This window comes from Ascidiella aspersa, chromosome 5 (genome assembly GCF_963924565.1).
Source record: "Ascidiella aspersa chromosome 5, kaAscAspe10.2, whole genome shotgun sequence".
NCBI lineage: Eukaryota > Metazoa > Chordata > Ascidiacea > Phlebobranchia > Ascidiidae > Ascidiella > Ascidiella aspersa.
The window spans coordinates 28311086-28332016 of record NC_139451.1 but is presented as its reverse complement, the minus strand read 5'-3'; the positions used below and the strand labels follow the sequence as shown (position 1 = coordinate 28332016).

Genomic DNA, 20931 nt, shown 5'->3' with positions numbered 1-20931 from the left:
AGGCCCAGAAAACAGGGGCGAATTTGGTTGGGGGTGGGGGGCATATTTCTTTAGAATCATATATCTTCAAGGAATCATAAAACAAATAATCTCAAAAACATCTGTTGTTCTCGAGCGAACTCGTGCGTTGGCTAAATATGCAGTGCAATTCCAGTTTAATTAATTTTTCGGCAAAGACGCGAAAAAACCCTGCATTCACATTGTTACAGGTTTATAGTATAGTTTTGGGGCATTGTATGTTGGCCCTGTGATAGAACAATGAGCCAAAATAAAAACTCTTAGACACACAAACTTTTAACATACAGTAAAATTAATGTACGGCTATCGCGCCCACAACTACATGATATAACCGAAATATCAGTTCGCGAGAAATTGAAAAAGTGCGAAAATACATACATTTGGGCCGCGACTAAAATTTACCGGCTACTGCCTTAGGCTATAGAAGCATTAACCCGAATTTTTTGTTTAAATGTGTTCGTTACTTCAATAGAATTTAGAATCTATAGTGTTGTTTGAATTACTCAAAATGTCATTGTATCTCTCTAGCGCTTTTTTTAGTAGGAAGTTATACAACGTAAAATAATAACCTTTTATATGTTTTTTTTTACATTCTATTTATCTCCTGTGTTGATCTCGATTTTGTACGATGATATACAAAAAGTATTTTTTCCAAATCTAATTTAGTTTCTTAATTTTCACTGTGTTTTCTTTCTTGATTTATTTATCATACCTGTTGTGTTTTTGCAATACTTGTTGTTAAAGTGTTGTGCCAAAATACAAATTGCTTTTGCATTTTCCAACAGCTTATGTCTGGATATGTGTGTCGAAGTTTCAGTTTCTAAATTGGAAAGGCGTATATCAAATAATCCTCCAACAATACACTGAAAGCCATTGCAGACTCACCGAATCTGTCGATCAATGATGCAAGCAGGACAGACTAGAAAAACAACTAGTTTGCAGTAAGCTTCGAACTCACGACCTCCGGTCAACCCGTCGCTCTAGCAACTGAGCTATGCAGGCTCAGAGAGGAGCGAGTTGAGAAACAACCATACGCCAATGCTGATATGTAAGCCGTAATCGTTGGTCAAAAAGCAGTTTCAGAAGGGCTAGATCTCAGTTGTTAACAATCATATGTGTGTACATATGTTTCATTGAATAATCCTCCCACAATACAGTATGTTTCATTGAATAATTCCTCCCACAATACAAAAAGTTGCTGCTGCAACCAAACTAGCTAAATTGAAAATACCAATTTTATACTCTCAATCATTTATCAATGAGTAACTAAAAGGTAATTTAAAATTTAATTAAAAAATAGAAACTCTAATCAGAAAAATATGGTGCTAGGACCAACAGCCCACAAAGTTGGTTTAACCAAACTAGCTAAATTGGAAAGTCGGATAACAAGTAATCTCCACCAATACAGACAAACACCCCCAAAGAATATAGGCAATGAATAGGCCTAACTTAAGGACACTAAAAATATCTACATTTATTCAAAAATAGAAACTCTATCAGAAAAAATGGTGCTAGGACCAAGAGCGTTGCTCCTTCAAAAAGTTGGTGCTGCAACCAAACCAGCTAAATTGAAAATACCCATTTTAAATACTAAAAATCATTTATTAATGAACAACTAAAAGTCGCTTAAAATATTTAAATTTATTTAAAAATTGAAACTCTATCAGACATAAAACTGGTGGTAGGACAAACAGCCAATGAAGTTGGTGCTTTAACCAAACTATAGCTAAATTGAAAATACCCATTTCAAATACTCAAAAAGTGGTGATTGGACGATATCGTTGCTCCGTAACAAAGTTGGTGCTTCAACCAAACTAGCCAAATTGGGAAGGCGTATATCAAAGACATATCTGCCAATACAGACAAACATCCCAAACCATAGGCAATGAACAACTAAAAGTCGCTTAGAATAGCTCAATATATTTAATAAAAAAATAGAAACTCTATCAGAAAACATGGTTTTATCAGTGAATAACTAAAAGTCGCTCAAAATATATAAATTTATTTAATAAAAAATAGGAACTATATCAGAAAAGTGTTGCTATAGGACCAACAGCCTTGCTCCGTCACAAATATGGAGCTGCAAACAAAATAGCTGTATTAAAAATACCTATTTCAAATAGCCTATTTCCACGCATTATAGAAATGAATAACTAAAAGTCGCTTGAAATATCTAAATTTATTTATAAAATAGAAACTTTATAAGAAAAAATTGGTGCTTGGAACGACAGTTCACAAAGTTGGTGCTTTAACCAACGATAGATAAATTGGAAAGGCGGATTTCAAATAGTCCTCTATCAATACAGACAAATATCCCAAGAATAGTCAATGAATAACTAAAGGTCGCTTAAAACAGCTAAATTTATTCAATAAAAATTAGAAACCTTATCAGAAAAAATGGTGCTAGGACCAAGAGCGTTGCTCCTGGTGCTCCAAAAAGTTGGTGCTGCAACCAAACTAGCTAAATTGAAAATACCCATTCCAAAAACTCCCAATCATTTATCAATGAGTCGCTGAAAATATCTAAATTTATTTAAAAAATAGAAACTTTATCAGAAAAAAGTGGCGATTGGACCGACAGCCTTTGTTACGTCACTTCTTGGCAGGGGGCTTTTTTCCGGTTTTCTTGTTGGGGGCCACCCGGACCAGGGCGAAGGCGGGTTCCAACCGGGTCCCCAGGAACGGGGGCTGCGTGACCTCCTGTACGATGATGACGTATTCACCTGGGACGCCGCAAATAAAAGTTAGATTAAAAACGAGATGACAATTGGTAAAAACTTTTTTCCATTAATTTTTTTTTAGTAATTGTAATTTAAAGTTGGATTGAATTTAATCGTAGATTTTCATTCCAAACTGATTTTTTAAACAATGTTTGAATATGTATTTCTTTACGACAGTTTTTAACAATCAGTTAAGTAGCTTTTACCTTTTGTATCAAAGTTTTTGGCCTTTAAATGTGCATATTGTGGTAATGTTTTAATAGCTTCTTTAACATATTTTTACCCTTTCTTTCGTAGTTTTTAACCCATAGAACATACAGTTTGTAAGCTAAAGTTGCGGTGTTTTTTTACCTAGTGTAACCTAGTTTTTTTACCTTATTTTTTGTAGCTTTTTGCCTAGCAACATATAGTTTACAAGCTAGACTGGCGTAGATTGACATACTGTTGTGTAGCTTTTACCTTGTCTAACACAGTTTTTGAACCGTCAAGTGTTCCTATAGTGGAGGTGTTTTATCACCTTGCGTAACAGTTTTTTTTTAGCTTTTCTTTCGTAGCTGTTTACTTACTGTAACATATAGTTTGTAAGCTAAAGTGGTGGTGTGTTTTTTACCTAGTGTAACCCAGTTTTTCAACCTTTTTCTATGTAGGTTTTAACCTTCTGCAACATTGGTTTTAAAGCTAGTGTGGCGGTGTTTTTTACCATTTCGTTCGTAGATTTTAACCTTGTTCATTTTAAGCTAAAGTGGCGGCGTTTTTTACCTTCTTTAACCTATTTTTTTACATTTTCTTTCGTAGCTTTTACCCTTCTGCAAAATATAGTTTTTAAGATAAAGTGGCGGTCTTTTTTTACCTTGTGTAACAACCTAGTTTTTTTACATTTTCTTTCGTAGCTTTTACCCTTCGGCAAAATATAGTTTTTAAGATAAAGTGGCGGTGTTTTTTACGTTGTGTAACAACCTAGTTTTTTACCGTTTTCTTTGTAGCTTTTAACCTACTGCAACGTATAGTTTTTAATAAAGTGGCAGTGTTTTTGTATCCTCAGTTGCTTAGCCCTAACTTTCTGCTGCAATTTGTTTTACCTTCTATAGCGTAGTTGCTGTCCAAAAAATCTTGACGAGCAGAGAGCCATATTTCGCTGTCGGAAGGTTCGGGTGGCAGCGCGTCTTTGCTGCTCTTTCCGCTGTTGCCTCGCTTTTCCTTTTGCTTGTGCTCGCGAGACTTTTTCTTGGGACTCGCACCCTTGTCTACTGAAACGAGGCGGTTAGCTGAACCTTGTGTACTGACTGTCTATAATACAGACATGGCTATCAGCTGACTTTCTAAAAACATATCGTTACCAGCTGACTAGCCTACAAATAGTTTGTTAGCGTCTGACTGGTCTAAAAATTAGTCCATTACCAGGTGACTGGCCTTAAAATAGCCCATTAACAGCTATCTAGTCTATAAAATAGTCCATTACCAGCTGATTGGTCCGAATTGTAGTCTATTACCAGCAGACTAGCCTACATTATCTTTGAATGGTCCGAAAATATTCCATCACAAACTGGTTTGCAAAGTAGTATTATAATTAGCTAACTGGTCTAAGAAATAGCCAAAAAGGATTATACATATAGTAGTTCTTTGAATCGTCTATCATTGTAAGAATAATCGTGGCTTTTCCTTTAAAAATAATTTTGCCTTTCCTTTAAAGTCAACAGTTTAACATTGTGAAGCCTGACACTGAGTAAAGGGCAAAATGTGCGAAATTTTACTTCGGCTTGAACTGGGGCGAGTTTTTTTAGTTAATTTTTGCCGAACCGAGGTAAAACAAAGCGAAAACGTGCTTTTGAAACCAAGCGAGAGTGAGGGAAGAATAAAAAATATTGCTCAGAACGAATCTTAAAAAATCTAACCATATGAACTACTACTGTGCACCAAATCAAACCGCGACCTGTTTTGGGGTCGCAACCCTAAGTTGAGAAACACTTTCCTAAAAGGTTTTAAGTCGGAATTAAGATGTGTCAATCACCCAGCGGAAAGCATCGTTTGGTTACCAAACTAAACAACCGAAAAATGAACAGCGGAAACGCTGCTTTGAAACCAAGCGACAGTTTGGGAGTTGCGCTGCCGGAAAAGTTTGAGAAGTATTGCGTTCAATAATAACAACTAATTTGCAAGGGTTCGACTTACCCGGCTTAGCACCCCGTTCCTCCAGGCTAATCTTCGACTTTGCGTTTTTTGCCGCCTTTCCATCGATTGTACTGCTCGAAGTTGACGCCGCACTCGCCGTTCGACTGCCCTTATATCTCCGCTGGATGGCGCAATAGAGAAATTTATTTTAGTATGGGGTTCTTATGGAAATGGATGCTTTCTTCTTTTTTGTTGGTTTTGTCTTGAATAACTTGGCCTTTTGCAGCGCATTAAAAGAATATAGATCCTAGGAGTGTGTAGTGCCGTTTTAAACAGCGGCTATACATGTGCCGTATTTTACAACTTATACATTTAACTTTAGAAGTAAGGTGAATTATTATTTACCGCGTTATACAGTTGTAGTGAATAAAAAACAGGCTGTGTACGTACATAGATAGTTGTGCGTAAAAATTGTTACTAAATCGCGATTTACAAAAACAGGTATAGAAATATGTTTCGACATTTTTTTTTTGGAAATACAAAATTAAAAAACAAAGCAGTAAAAGCAAAAAAAAGTTAAAGCTGAACTAAAAAATATGCACAAACCATCTGTAGCAGGGTTACCACACAAATTTAGGGAAAAAAGTTAAAAGACATTCAACGACTTCAAAAAGAAAGTTTGTAGGTTTCAAAATACCGAAAATTGAGTAGCTCGACGTTTTTTGTAATATAATTCGAACCAAAACAGTATAAATGTCATGGCAACACAACTCAAAATATTATTTTTCAGCCTTTGTACTGGCATTTTCTAACCACCCAATTAAACCACATATAAAATTAATTTAAAGACAAATATACAGGGTGTCCATAAAGTCTCTTTAAATTTTAAAAAAATTATGAAAAAAATGAAATGATGAGATATCGCAATGAGGTTTGTTTTATGTTAATCAGTATTTCATAAAGTTTTTATTGACACTAAAATTTATTGTTTCAGACAAAATTTCTAAATTAACCGTTTAGATGTGCTTCGTGCAACTAATGGTCCCCATATAGAAGTCTATTAAATAAAGTAATATTATTTTTAATTAAATTTTGATTAAATGTTTAGAAGTCTATTTAATGTGTACTATTTAAATACTTAAAAAAACATAGGGTTTTTGAAACGTTTTCAATCTGTCAAACCAATTTAAAGACATTTAAAAAAAATTAAAGATTAAAATACCTTGTGGTAACCCTGTGTTGTAGGCCTAATAATTTGGCAAACAACACAAGAAAAACAAACCAAAAAAAGCACAAAAACAAATCAAAAAAGCTTAAAATCAAAGGAAATAAATCAAAACAAAAAAACAAGTACCACACGACCATACTGTTAATGTTATTAATGTTGTTTAAACTTCAAATGCAAAGTAAAAAATGGAAGCATGCAAACAACAAACAGCATGCGGGTGAAAAAAATTACCAACCTATCCGACGACATTGCATGCATGAACGATGCAGCTTTAGTCAGTTAGCTGTATCTTTAGTTACAATTTTAGTTCTTGTGATAAATGCATCTACTGATCCTGGGTGATATGTTAGGATTAAAAATACTTGACAAGATTTAAGGAACTTAATTTAACCTAAAACACATTAAAATAAGCTATAAATATATATTTGATGATTGTAAAGGTTGCACATTTGTCCTTATTAAATTAAACCCAAAAAAAGCGATTTTAGGCATTAATATGGGAAAAATAGGTAAACTGTCATTGACAAGATAATAAATTTCACGGACTTTATGCCAGTAGGCAGTAAGGATGAGCAATTCAGACAACAAACGGAATCCAATAGAAAATAACTAAATCCGGTGAATTTTAGAACCATGTATTTTATTTGACCACTCATCGGGCCCTTTTCAACCTTGCATTGCGACCGTTTTTTCAACTTCATATTAACCGAGCGTTTTCTGAGCCCTTTGTATTTCAAAACCTTTTGTATTTCAAAAGCCGACCATTTTTTTTAAGCCATGTGCACTTTTTTAACTTGAGGTGTCCTGTACTTCGTATTACAATTGGGAAGGAATTGATAAGGAATGGAAACGAAATGCAAATTTATTGTTCAGCAGCAAGTATCTCACTAATGAACGGTTGAATAAATAATCTGTTTAGAAATATGTTTTTCAATTTTTTTTTTTCTAAACCACTTTTTTTTTATTCATAAAAATGTATTGAGCCAAAGAATTTTTGTGCAACGAAAATGGGCCACAAAAGAAAACGGTTGAGAACCCTTGCCCTAAAAAATGCGTCCCAAGGTCAGTGCACTTTCGATCATCTTAAAGCAGTTTACCAAAAGTTACTATAATTTATCAAAAAACTTTCAACTCTTTTTGACCCCCCAAAAGCCCCCTAATTTTACAGGATTAATGGCTTGGGAAGAGACCGAGAAGGAATGTAGCAGCAAGTATCTCAATAATGCAAATAATCTGTTTTGACATAAGTTCTGCTGTGTTTTGTTCTAAATCTGTTTTATAAAAAAGGTTGAGAACCCTTGCCGTAAAAAAGCGCGTCCCCTAGTCCGAGAGACGTCAAACACACACAAAAAAAATAAACAAAAGGTCATGCCTTTGCATTGCGTGTGCAATTCTCTCAAATTGTGAAGAAATTTCGCTCACAACCAATATCAACAAATTTAAATAAATAGAACATCAAGAAAATGTTCAAATATGCCTTAATATACCTTAAAAATCGCGTCCCCAAGTCCGAGAGGCGTCAAAAGCAAGGGTCAATTCAGTTTTCGCCACAGCCTTGAGTTAAGCCGTGTAAAACTGGTACAATTTTGATCATTTATTAGGCAGTTTTCCAAAAGTTACTGAAATTTTTTCAGAAAATTTCCAACTCTAAAATTTCGCGTCCCCACGTCCGAGAGGCGTCAAACACAAAATAAAGCAGCATTTGGTAGAGACAGTCCCGGTATATCCGGAGGTCGTGAGTTCGAACCTCACAACAGGCTAGTTGCTTTTCTAGCCTGCCCTGCTTGCATTATTAACCGACAGATTCTGTGCGTATGCGAGAGTTTCGATGTACTACTCTTTTCGCCCTAAAATCGCGTCCAATCCGAGAGGCGTCAAAACACAAAACAAAGAGCATGCAAAAACAAAACGCACACACACCTTCTCGGAAGAGGAGCGCACAGAGGCGACGGAGGAAGATCGGGCGGATGTGAATCCGGAGGAGGAAGAAGATCCTCCTCCACCGGCTCCACGCCTCGGGGAAGCGGATACCGAGGAAGAGGAAGATACCTTTCCATCAGGTCCGATCTCCACTTCCGATCCGAAGGGTCTGAAGTTAGGAGGAGCTGCTGGCAGGAGTAGATCTCGAAACTCGACCATCCCGTCCTGCTGTGATCTCTGGGTGGCTGGAGGTTGCAGCTGACTGGTTTCAAGGTCTTCTTCTTCTTCCGTGCCGGCGTCCAGGGTTGCGGCCGAGGTGGTGTCCGGAGCTGCCTGGCCTCCTTCGCTAGCCGCTTCCTTGCTCCCTAAAAACGCGCATTTTTTTTACACATTACAGTGTTGTAAATAAGTCTTTTCAAAATGACTTAAGTCCCAGTCAAGTCATTCGTGAAATAAGAAAAAACGTTAAAAAGTTGAAAAAGAAAACGTTAAACTACTAAAATTGGTAAACTATAGCTCGATTACGAGTAAAACAACATAAAAGTAACAAAAAACGCAACAGATAGCAAGCAAATTATTTTATTTTGAAAAATTAAAATATATAACCGTATTTTATAAAAAAATTGCTTAAAGAAAACGCCTCATTTAAACCCAAGTCATTTGTCCGAAAGAGTTAAGTCAAGTCATTTTGCCCAAAAGCCCTAAGTAAAGTCATTTAAAAACAGTGACTTAAATGCACATAAGTAAAGTCATTGACTTAAGTCATTACAACACTGATAAGCAGTGTGTAATCTGCGACAATCATAGCAAAACGTAAAAGTGACGTAAAAGATTTGGTCCAAAATTTCCTGTTTTCGAAAATTTTGCATCAGGATTTTTCTAAATGCTCCACGTGCGAGTATCCTGCGACCAAGTTCTTCTTAAGCCTTTTATTTTTCACATGTCAAAGGCATTAGCAATAATTTTTAATATGGAGCATATCCGCTTTTGTGAGCTTTTCAATATTAAGGCAGAGTCCTAAATGAATTTACAACATTGCAAACTAGTAAATTTATAAGAAGCGTATACATATATACAATGCGTATTCTGTACCAAGCCCTTTATTTTTCACTTGTCAAAGGCAGTCGCCACTACAAAGTTTTTTGTATTAAGCGAATGCTCGTTTTAATGTGCTTACACCGATAGAGAAGGCTAACCGAAATCAGTTGATCAATTAGGGATATTCGTGCAAACAAGGCCAGGTCCGGAAAACAACTAGCCTGCGGTGAGGTTCGAACTCACGACCTCCGATCATACGCCCTGACAATTGAGCTATACAGGCTCAGATAGAAGGAAGTCGTAAAACAACCATAGCATAATTGCCTGCTGTTTTAATGAGACAAATTCAATGCAAGTTCTAAACAAATTCCAATCATTGTAAACTTGTATAGTTAAACTGAAACGTACACAATGTGTATTCTGTGATCAAGTTCTTTTGTAGTCATAATGGCCAACAATAACGGCACACGTTATGTAATACACAAGATGCGCTCAGAAAGGCTTAACGAAAACCTGAAAGAGTGGAAGTGGCGTCTGCTTCCTCTAAATTATCGTTGTCTTCAGGTTTTAAGGCGTCAGTATCCATCTCGTGGTGTTCGTGGATCGTCTCGCCGCCAAAAACACTAAGAAAATACAAAACGCTATACTACAGCACAGCGCTAACAACTATAGTATGAGCTTTGATGTTATTTTACGTTTTATTACAACCTTCAAATGTAAGCGCATCCAAAAACACTAAGAACAAGTAAGACTAGGGGAAGTGCGGGACCCATGGAACATGGGGACCAATGGAACACCGGCATATTGCGTTGGCAGAACTAAATAAAATTTTGGTTGTGGGAATGAGATTTTGTGTACGGAACTTTGTCCAAAAAGTTCTACAGCGTGCCTTTGGAAATGATTGATTTATTCCAAATTTTCACTTTTCTAGGTGAAAAATGTACTTTTTAGCTTGATATTCGTAAGGTGTTTTGATGGTCTTTAGGTAATTGTAAATCGGTGAATATTTTTTTGTGGAGAGAGTGGATATCTAGGTACATGTTGAAAGTAAGTTTGACTAATTGTATTCAGAGTACCGGCTAGCCATGAGTGTTTTTATTAGAATAGCGAATAGAGGACCTTTGGAACAGTCGGTTCCATTGGTCTCTCGACCATTTTGTGATCATATTCTCAGATTTTAAGGATAGTAGTTTGCCAATTTTAAGAAAAGAACATCTAATAAGGGGTTGTTCACTGAGGACCAGAGCTGCGGAGTCGGACTCGGCACTAGAACTAGAGACTCGAGTAAGATCACGTAAAACTACTAAAGTCCGACGTGCGCATGCGCAGTACCAAAAACTGATATTGCCGTCAATTGCAGTTTGTAATAGCGGAATAGCATATGGTGGATATTTACGAACCATTTATTGTGAGTGGATGAATTATATGACATCTCTATGAGTGGATTACTAAAAGGCAAAGTCGGACTCGAGACTCGACGAAATCGCACATTTGACTATTATTATATTTGCAGATATGTTCTCCTAAAAAAGAAAAACAATTGATATAATAAACCCGGGTTACAAATTCTACCAGAAATAAAAAAAAATATCATTTCAGCATTTTGTGCTTGTTTCCATGTGTTTTTATTCTATTTCTTAAAAATTTTCTTGTGTCACTATTTCTACACCCTTAACTGAGTAGTTATGCACTTCAGGAATACTCAGCGCAGTGTTTTTAGATGCAGTCATGCTCTGTTCCATAGGTCTCATGGGGTGTTCCATAGGTCCTGTGGGGTGGGACCAATGGAACAAAAAGTTACGTTTTTTATATTTAAAAAAAACTTAAAAGGATATGTCAGATTTAAATTATTTTTTTCATGTAGGTACCCATAGCTGTAAGCTTTCCAAAGAAAATAACCGCGAGTGTTTTTGAGTTGTATTTTGAAAGATATTACCGAAAAAACAAATTCGTTCCATGGGTCCCGCACTTCCCCTACTTATAGCTGTGTCGGCTTTGTGTATTATTTACAACAATGTTTCCAACATTTTATGGCTTACGGCTATGGTTGTCCGATAATATCGGGCCGGGGGGATACCCAAACCAAATTAAAGTATCGGTACCTGACCGATGATAGGGTGGTATCAGTGCCGGTCTGATACCAATTTAATATAGGTATTTTAAGTATGATTTACGATACAAAGCAGCGGTTGTACAGTTAAAAGGATCCTTATTTCAATATATAAGGATTTTAAATCTCTTCAGCGCCAAAGCAATTTTTAACATAACAACCCTTGAAAAAATACCTTTAATCGTTTTAATATATTTTTTGGTTTGAGCATAGCAATGACGCCATTGCTATAGCATCAGATCGCGTGTACCGACAAAGAGACCGTTTTGGTTCCTCCAAACACCCCAGAATAAACCTATCCTACTGAACAACGTCAACAAATTGTACAGGAGCTTAGATCAGCGGTTTTCGACCAGTGGGCCATGGCTCACTGGTGGGCCATGAGAACAATTGAGGTGGGCAACATACGAATTTAAAAAAGCTAGATTTAGTTTCATTTGTGTCACTATACTTAATTTTCAGGAATAATGGCTTGGGGAGGAATTAAAAAGGAATGTAAATTTATTGTTGAGCCGTAAGTATCTCATTAATGCAGGGTTGAATCAATAATCTGTTTTGCTGTGTTTTGTTCTAAACCTAATTACAGTTTTTTCTTTCATAAAAAATAAAAAAAAAATGTTTGCACCGTAAATGGGTCACGAAAGAAAAACGGTTGAGAACCACTGGCTAAGATGTTTATTCCACGTTTTTCTACAACTTCCAATCTAATACTCAATCGTACACCAAACATAAGCGCAACTTAAAACTCTTGCTTTTGCCTTACCGCGATGTGACTGGGCTCTGACGCGATTTCTTTCGAACGCCGAGATTTTCTTCTGCTTCTTCCAATTCGCTGACACTGTCCACTAGGGGGTAGGGGAGCACGTCGTAGCCGCTAAAAAGTGACAAGGGTGAATTAAATCAATGCTTCCCGACCTTTTTCAGTTCGCAACCCACTTTTAATCCAAGTTTTATTGTTCGACTCACAATGAGATATGACCAAACAAATAAAATTACATAAAACCTGCATCTCTACTACAGGCGTACGTTCTAAAGTTGTTAATGCGACACAACACATCTAATTGTTACGTATTTGTTATAATGTTGCATAAATGTTACGTAATAACAATGCAATAATTTCCCGATCTAATAAAACACTGTAACATTTAGAAATGCTTTGTGACCCACTGGTTGGGAAGCACTGTATTAAAGTTTAGTTGTCAGAATCTTTTTACAGTTTGTGTACAGTCAGTCTAGTAAGTATGACTACTAAACTGAATGTTAGAGTAAGTATTGTACCGTAAAATGCCAAGCTTGCCTGTTTTAAATTTTAAGGGGTCCGCCATTATTTCTAAGAAGCATAAGGGGTTATATATAAATTTGAATAGACCCTCAAACCTCAACTTTAGCTTGTTATGCATACTTAAATCCGAGAATTTTAGCCAAATTTGACATGTGTTTTTTATTGACTCTGTTTTTATCGTCGTTGTAAAATTTGACGCTTTATGGCACAAATTGAACCGTTTAGGATATTTTTCAAAAAAAGTTGTTCTTACTAGGGTGTGGTGATGGGCTTCGAGTCAATATCTTCAATCAGCTCCAACAGAGATTGGGTTTGCGAGGTTTTCTGCGAAAATCGGTAACCGGCGCTGATTTGAAACTCCCTGCCGTGCTCGCCTAAAAACGACAAGATTAATTCTCTTGCATATTTTAATTTAACTGGAATTGTTTGTACGTGTAGTAGATGAATCAAAAAAGAATTTTAACTAAAAAAATAGCTTTTTCCTTACAAATTAAAAAATAGATATTTATATTTTATATATTGGGAAGCAAACAATTACAAGGTTGCCACACGGTTTTTCAATGACTTTTCAAATCAAATTTAATAGGTTATTTGAATAAATTATTCGACTAAAATTTAAATTAGCTTTAAAAAGTTTACTTACCGCCAGTTGTTAACCTTCCTTTTCTTAATGAATTTATCAGTTAAGGTAAAATTCGATTCCAAATCATGCTAAAAAGTTCCATACCGGATGGGCACCGATAACCCCACTTGGTATCGGGTATCGACTAGAATCCGTTATTTTTAGACATGTCTAGTGGCAATTTTCTTTTAATTTTGTTTCCATTTTTTTAACGTGGTTGTTTTCCTATTGAAATAGCAGGAGAGACATCGAAGTCTGGCTAGGATTGGATTGTTTAGATATACCTGTGATTTGTTTTTTCTTGGAGGCCAACAACATACATCAAAATCTTTTCTTTCGGTTCAATAAACCAAGCACTGAAACTATTAACTTTCCGTATCTCCCTAAAGCAGTGGTTGTTAAACTTTTTTTACCGCGGACCCCTAATTTTTTTTTGCTTCGCGTGGACCGCGTTAGGCAAAAAAATTCAAAGATGACGTCATAAATTGACTTTACAATGCAATAGACTTAAGAAATGTGCTGATTTCAGGCCGAAAAATGTGAAAGTAAAATAAAGTCTAAATACATTCAGTGCAAAACCGTTTTATTCTTAATTAAACCCTTTTTTTCATCTAATTACTTTTAAAATATACACTAATATTTTAATTAGACCTTCATGAACCCCCTAAAACTAGTTCACGGACCCCCAAGGGATCCGTGGACCCCAGTTTTAGAACCCCTGCGCTAAAGAGAGTGTTACCATCCCTAGCAAAAAAAAACATTGTAATTTTACCTGTCATTTGATTTCCGTTTGAGTCCAGCACCCGAAGATTGACGCTGAACTTTCGCCCCTGTATGACGTCGATGTATTTCTGTCCGGAAGCAAGAACGACGACGACAGACGACGCTTCGTTTTCCGGTCGCCCGTTCAACCACATGCCCTGGTAGTTCATCTGACTGGCGTGGATCATCAGACCTAAAAATAAGAACACAGTCGCCGGGTTAACACTATAGCAGGGGTAGCCAACACGTCGATCGCCACATTTCACCTGTTCAATCGCGCCGAACATATCTCACGTCATTAGATATAAGCGGGACATTAAAACGACCAATCGTCGTATGGACAGGCCTAATAAATCGTTCTTTGTCGTAATAAATCAACCTTCATCGCTGGCTTGGAATGCAATGAACGCTCAAAATGTTTAATAAATGTTCTTTTTGGATATTTTACCGAACCAGTCGATCACGAGTCTCTAAAAAATATTTCAGTCAATCGGTACCAAACATAAGTTGGCTACAAAGTTTTTGCCCGGGAGGAAATTCCCCCAAGGTTGGAAAGACTTTTTTCTAGTTACGATTTCGCACTAAAGTAGTCGGTAAGACTTTTCTTCACTTTTCTAGTTTAACGTCACAGTGCGCTACGAGTGCTTTTTGCTATTTACTACGGCGCATATATAATGTTTTCTTTAATATGTAAAATGAGAGAAACAAGTTTAAAACACAAAATGTTTTGTTAAGCTGGCGTTTTTTGGGGGAAAACTAAATTATAAAATGCGCGGCATTTAAAGTATTATTAGTTTCGCATGGTTTTGGAATAAAATCTAATTTACCTGTCGGATACAGTACAAGAAAATAATTTCAATATGTTTCTCAATTCGTGATACCAACCGTTATTCGATTTCTAGCAAAAATATTTAATGCAAAAATAAAGTTATATTAACAAAGAAATAAATTGCTGACCGAGAACAATTTCATTCATTGTAATTAACTCAGAGGAAATAATTGCACTTTTAAAATAAGATGTAAATTTTGAGGTTTCAATGGTGGAATTTGTAATACGTGTAAGAAATCATATTTATGTGTTTTTTATCGTCTGTGTCAAGTCCTGCATTACGACATGCGTCGGCTTATTTGGGAACTTTCTAATATCCAAAAGTTCAACTTTATGTAAAAATAGCAGGATAATCCTTACAATGAGACAGCATACAACTGTTTGTTTATCCTTACCAGTTCCATTGAACAAATCAGCCCGCCATTGCCCTTCATATATGGTCCCATCGGCACAGTTTAATTCACCGTCGCCATGTCGCACACCGTCCACAAAATGACCTTCATATTCGTCGCCATTTCTAATAAATAAAACAACCCAAAATTAGCTCAAAATTAGTATTACTATTACAGTATGCCTAAGACATCACATAACTAAAAAAGTGATACAGTAAAGTATTTTTTTTTTTAATTATAGGCATTTTTATTTTATACAACCAAAATGTGCCGCTTTAATTGGTTAGAAAAATGCTGAAAACATCTACTATTTAAAAAATTATATAATTGCCTTAAAACGTGATTTGCTTTTATATATATATATAGCCATATTACAATTTTGTGACATAACATCCTCTGTCACTTAACTGTAAAGAACGGAAAACACTATTTTTATTTTATACTAATAAAAAGTACAGGTTTACATGGTTAGCAAAATTCTTAAAACATCTATTTTTTTTTCTAAAAAACCCTGTGAATCTTTGCCCTACACAGAACTAATATTTATATATACGGCCAAATTACAATAACGTGATAAAACATCTCTGTTACTTACTATGAAGGACATTGACTGAATATGTTCTATCCAAAAGGTTGGTTTCCGCAAGACTTCCAAAAAAATGACTTACAAATCGAAAACGTTGGCATCTTATGCATTAAATTGCATTTGGTGCAGAAAGCATAAATATTTTAACTTTAACGCTTTCAGTTAAGAACAAAAAAAAGTTGCTGTGAACACTTTATATGTAAACGCTTGATGCCAGATGCTAACGCCAAACACAAAACAAATATAGTGTGGGTTAACCTTGAGAATTACCATTCTGGTTCTCGCAAAACAAAACTTTCCATTTCACAACAATTAAATAGTGACTCAAAAATTTTTCAAAGTGTTACCGATTACAGCAGGAATTATTTTTTTTACCGCGAGCCCCTAAAATTTATTTTTGCCTCCCGTGGACCGCTGTAGGCAAAAAAAATTAAAAAATGACGTCATAAATTGACGTCACAATACAAATAGACTTTATAAATTTGTTGATTTTGGTCCAAAAATGTAAAAGTGAAATGCAGTCTAAATACATTCAGTGCAAAACCGTTTTATTTTTGATTAAATTGTTTTCTTAAATTAATCTGATTACTTGTTGAATATACACTAATATTTCAATTATACCTTCATGGACCCCCTAAAATTAGTTTACGTAACCACAAGGGGTTCATGGACCCCAGTTTAAGAACCCCTGGATTACAGCTATGTTTTTAGCTCACCCATAAATCTGAATCCCCTGTCCATGTTTTTTGTTTTGATGCCAGGATCCCTCGTACTCGTTGCCTTCGCGATCCTGCAGAATCCCGTTGCCGTGCCGTTGGTTGTTACAGAACTCACCCTGATACTGGCTTCCGTCCGCGTAGTTCATAACACCGTGCCCTTGCATTTCACCTCTGAAAAAGTTTCATTTATGGTGCTAGTAAGCGGTGTTCTTAAATAGTCATTTTAAAATTACTCAAGCCCCATTCAAAAAATAAGTCCAAGTCAAGTCTTTTTGAATAAATAAAAAGTCAATTCCCGGTCCAAGTCAATATTAGAGCAAGTAAACTTCAAGTCAAGTCCTTATCATAAAAATAAAACATTAAACTATTACAATTGGCAAAGAGCACTAAGAAGTAAATAAAGAGCAATAACAGGTAAAAAATAACATAAACACAACACATGGAAAGAAAAAAAAAATTTACATAAAAGTTTACATAAATGCTTAATGAATAACTTCATTTCAATTTTCAACCAAAGTCATTTGTCCAAAAGGCTTGATTCAAGTCAAATCATTTGTTCGAAAGACTTAGGTTATTTGTAAACATTGATTTAAGTCATTACAACACTACTAGTAAGTTTAGGTTTAGCATGATGAAGTGAACACATATACTGGAAGTAACTATACATGGAAATGTGATATTTACTATTTACAAACAATATCTTGTTTTGTTAAGGTAATATAATAGCTGACATTTTTAGCAGAGGTTAAAAAAACATAATAGCATTTTTTTGTTTTGCCTGACCCAAAAACTTACAAAGCAAATATTTTAAATAGTTTCTACCAAGAAACTGAGAGTTCATAAAAAAATAAGCTATTTGTTGAAATAATTTTTATCAAAATCAAATGTTATCAGGTTAATAATATTTATTAACTAATATACAGTTCCATTCCAAAAACTTCCTAACGCTAAATATATTGCCGTCATCAGCTTAGTTAGCTTATTGAACTCAATATATCATTACTTGGAAAATTCTCCCGAGTAGCTATTTCCAGATGATTGCCATTTTCGAAAACCATGCCCTTCGATTTCCCCATTTTTAAATTCACCTTCGTAATAGCTTCCGTCAGCCATAATAAGCTTTCCATGGCCTGAGGAGTAAATTTAAATTTGATTAAATTAAAAACTTTAACAAATCATACAAGTTGCCGCACATTATCTGGAGTCATAGCATCCACTGACTTAAAAATAAGTTGGTCACTAAACCTATGGGATTGAAAACAATTCTAGTTCAAAACTAGAATTGTTCTGTGTCTGTTTTTTCAACGATGTACAAAATGGAATTTCCGTCAATTTTATTCTGGAGGTATAAATTCTAGTCCAAATAAGGTTTAAATTTACATAATTTTCGCAAGATTACCAACTCAGTAGTCTCAGTAGTTATCAGATACATTTACCAGTGTGCTGACTTAACCCAATAATTATGCTGTTGCTACCAGGCATAGTCATACTAAAAATAAGTTATTCTGGTATATATATATTCTTTGTTGTATATAGAAATTGTTTACAAACATATACCAGAAGAAGTTATTTTTAAACCAATAATCATTAAGAGTGATCGAAGCAATTAAGAGCATTCGGGCTCAATTAATAAGCTAATGCTGTATCCAGGTCGCTGGTAACACTATGTAGAAAATTTGCGATTTAAATGCAGTTTTCTGCCAAGTATGAATTGACATTAAACCCAACTCTTGAAGGAATCTGATTTTTTTAAGTTGCTCAAAACATGACAGAAGAGTAAAGCCAACATCACTGTGAAAACAATAATTTTTTTCATATTTAGCAAACTTTCAGTACCGGTATATCTAAATTTGGAACGAGCTGTTAACACCAATTTTTGTTATACAAGTTTAGGAAGCCCTTTATAAACTGTATTAAGAAAAAGGTGATCATATATTTGCATAGAAATGGTATAACAGAACAATGATTGTTCCACCCTGCTTGCATTCCAGTGCCTTCTACCTTCAGGGTGGAAAGTTGACCTTAAATCATGCCAGTGACATCATTTCACATAAAATACCACAATGTTACAATAAAAAGTAGCATTTGTAACATATTTTCTGAAGAATTTGGGAATGGAATTTAGGCAAAAAAAATTATGGCTGGAATATTTGGTGACCACAAACTATGGAATGTAGTCCCACCTATAGTTTAATAACATACTATAAGTAGCAAGTTACTTTTGTCCCGAGGTATTAAACCAAATATCGCACTTCAGTTTCCAACTAATTGAACAATATATGAAAAATTATTCCTGTGCTAATCTGAATTTCAATGTCACTTTACACTGAGATCTAAGGAGTGCACTGTGCAGGGACAGGTTTAAAGGTGTGCATTCATGTTTTTTACACCTAAGGTTTTAAAATCCTACTATAGTACGCAAAACTAAAAACTGTAGTTTGGGGCTATAATGGCCTTGTGCCTTGGGTAATTCAAAAAACTTTTGCCTAAAAACACTCTGCACACCCGCATTGGCGCCTATGGCCTTATGTAGATATATATACTATAGGAAATGCTATCTATTTAGACATTTGTGATAACATTGAATTGCCAAATGCTATATATACAAAACACTGTAGATTACAACTTGTTCAAAGGTTTACAAATTTTCAAGACACCTTCTATGCCAATATTTTTAAAATAAACACATTACAAGATGTCTTGCATTGATTTCAATATAAATCGAAATATTTTAACCAAAACACCACCCTGAAACTAACATCGTAGCGTAAATACCCAAAATGAACTTACCATGCTTTTTGCCTTGAACCCAATCACCTTCGTAGCGAAAGAACTTGTTTTCGTAAAAGTAACAACCGAACCCGTGTCTCAATTGATTAGACGTTTCGCCCAAATAGTAATTCTTGCGTTCTTGTACAGCGTCAATCGACATGGATTGTTTTTTTGTGTCAATTTAAAAGCAAAAATAAATGCGAACTGACCAAACCGTATCCAAGGACCCAAAGCTTTAAAAAATATTGTGCAAAACGCAATCGGATGAGCCCAAAAAGATTAGTATAATTTCTTTGGATGAGCCTAACGATTTCGTGTTAAATCAGAATGTTTTTTATTTTAAATTTAACTTGTAGCGAAATACTTAAAACCGTGAGTTCGAACCTCACTGCAGGCTAGTTGTTTTTCAGAGGCGTAGCTAGGGGGGTACGGGGGGGGGGGGGGGGGGGTACATATGTCCCCGGGCGCCAAGGTACAGGGGCGCCAAAACGAGGCTTACAAATTTTTCACAACAAGGGCAAAAAACGATCACAAGCAAGATCGCACCAGCGGCTGCGTGGCAGACGTCATCTGATACGCAACCCGCACCCAGACTGATGCAGTTGCCAGCCATCCACAGCAGCCAAGATACTGATTCTGCCTGCAGCTGGTTTCGTTTAGCTTAGTGTTTTTTTAACCTTTAATAAACCGTGCTTCCCTGGGTAATTGTCCTGCGTTTTGCGCCCCCCTACAGCAACCAATTAGGTATTTTTTAATTACATGTTAGTTAGACAACATAAAAAAAAATAATAAAGTGGTCGCACGTAGCGCGAAAAATGTTCAGTTTATTTGGTTGAAATATCTGAAAAAAGGTTCGTGTCTCCGTGCATGTTTCTAGCCTGTTATCATACATAAAATAGTTAGAAAAGTAGAAAAACCATAGAAAAACACAAAGTATTAATTTTTTTTGTTTGTTACTTCGATGTACTCCGCTGACACAAATCAAGCCTAGACTGAAAATAGTCGAGAAGATTAATAAAAATACGTAAAACTGCAATAGACACATCTGCGCCAAAAGCCAAGACTCGTTTCGTGATGGTTTGAGCCGAGCTGATGTAAAACAGACCCAAACAAAATGCTCGATCTGGGGTATTTAGCTAAACAGAAGAATCAGGCGACGTAAGAGAATGACCGGAGAACTGACAAACAATGTAGGACTTTCATCAGAAGAAGAAATTGTGCGCGTTTTAAAGAATCTATTGATCGGTTTCAACATGAGATGTCAACACGTTTTTCACGACTAAAAGACCTGAACAATAAATTCGGATATTTGCTGGACGTTAAAGACTCTTCTATCTGACACAGACGAGGATGCAATATGCGTCGAAATTGTGCAGATTTGCCGAATGCTTATTAGTAATCGAACTAAAGCTCTTTTTTGTCGTATCTGCGTGTATTAATGGAACAGAATTGTCTCAGTGATCTTGCTATTCTTCGCGTTGAAAGAGAACCATTGGAAACAACAGATTTCGATGACGTGAATTAACAGATTGCGACAGTGAAATAAAGAACAATAAATTTATCTATTGTAGACTATGTAAATCACTTCATGTTTAACAGTGACTGAGTGAGTCATATGCTGTAGTCCGTATAACGCTTCTTCTTTAAATACATTGTTCTACTAAAATTTGAATTGTTTTCCGTATGAAATAGGGTATATTATGTTAATTTAATAAAAAATTGTGATAAAACATGGAGGAGGGGGCGCCAAATTTATAGTTTGCTCCCGGGCGCAAAATACCCTCGCTACGCCTCTGGTCTGTAATGGCTTTCGGTGTAGGCTAC

The 20931-nt window shown here is 35.6% G+C and overlaps 1 protein-coding gene across 1 annotated transcript; it reads right to left on the bottom strand.

Annotated features, from left to right (window-relative positions):
- Positions 1 to 1711: 1711 nt before the first annotated feature.
- LOC146145768 (MORN repeat-containing protein 1-like) lies at positions 1712 to 19325 on the bottom strand. Its single transcript, XM_083389850.1, has 11 exons — positions 19126 to 19325; positions 17339 to 17465; positions 16333 to 16506; positions 15034 to 15155; positions 13820 to 14002; positions 12679 to 12799; positions 11907 to 12017; positions 9547 to 9656; positions 8026 to 8360; positions 4908 to 5028; positions 1712 to 2741 (listed from the first exon to the last, which is right to left on the bottom strand). Exons 1-11 carry the CDS (start codon positions 19265 to 19267, stop codon positions 2611 to 2613), a joined length of 1677 nt encoding a protein of 558 aa, XP_083245976.1. The 5' UTR covers positions 19268 to 19325; the 3' UTR covers positions 1712 to 2610.
- Between the last annotated feature and the right edge of the window lie 1606 nt (positions 19326 to 20931).

Coding starts and splice junctions, on each gene's coding strand:
- LOC146145768 (XM_083389850.1), bottom strand. CDS start 19,267: ATGTCGATTGACGCTGTACAAGAACGCAAGAATTACTATTTGGGCGAA. Junction 9,657..11,906: donor CAGAGCCCAGTCACATCGCG/GTAAGGCAAAAG, acceptor GTATTTTCTTAG/TGTTTTTGGCGGCGAGACGA. Junction 5,029..8,025: donor CATCCGCCCGATCTTCCTCC/GTCGCCTCTGTG, acceptor TGCGCCATCCAG/CGGAGATATAAGGGCAGTCG.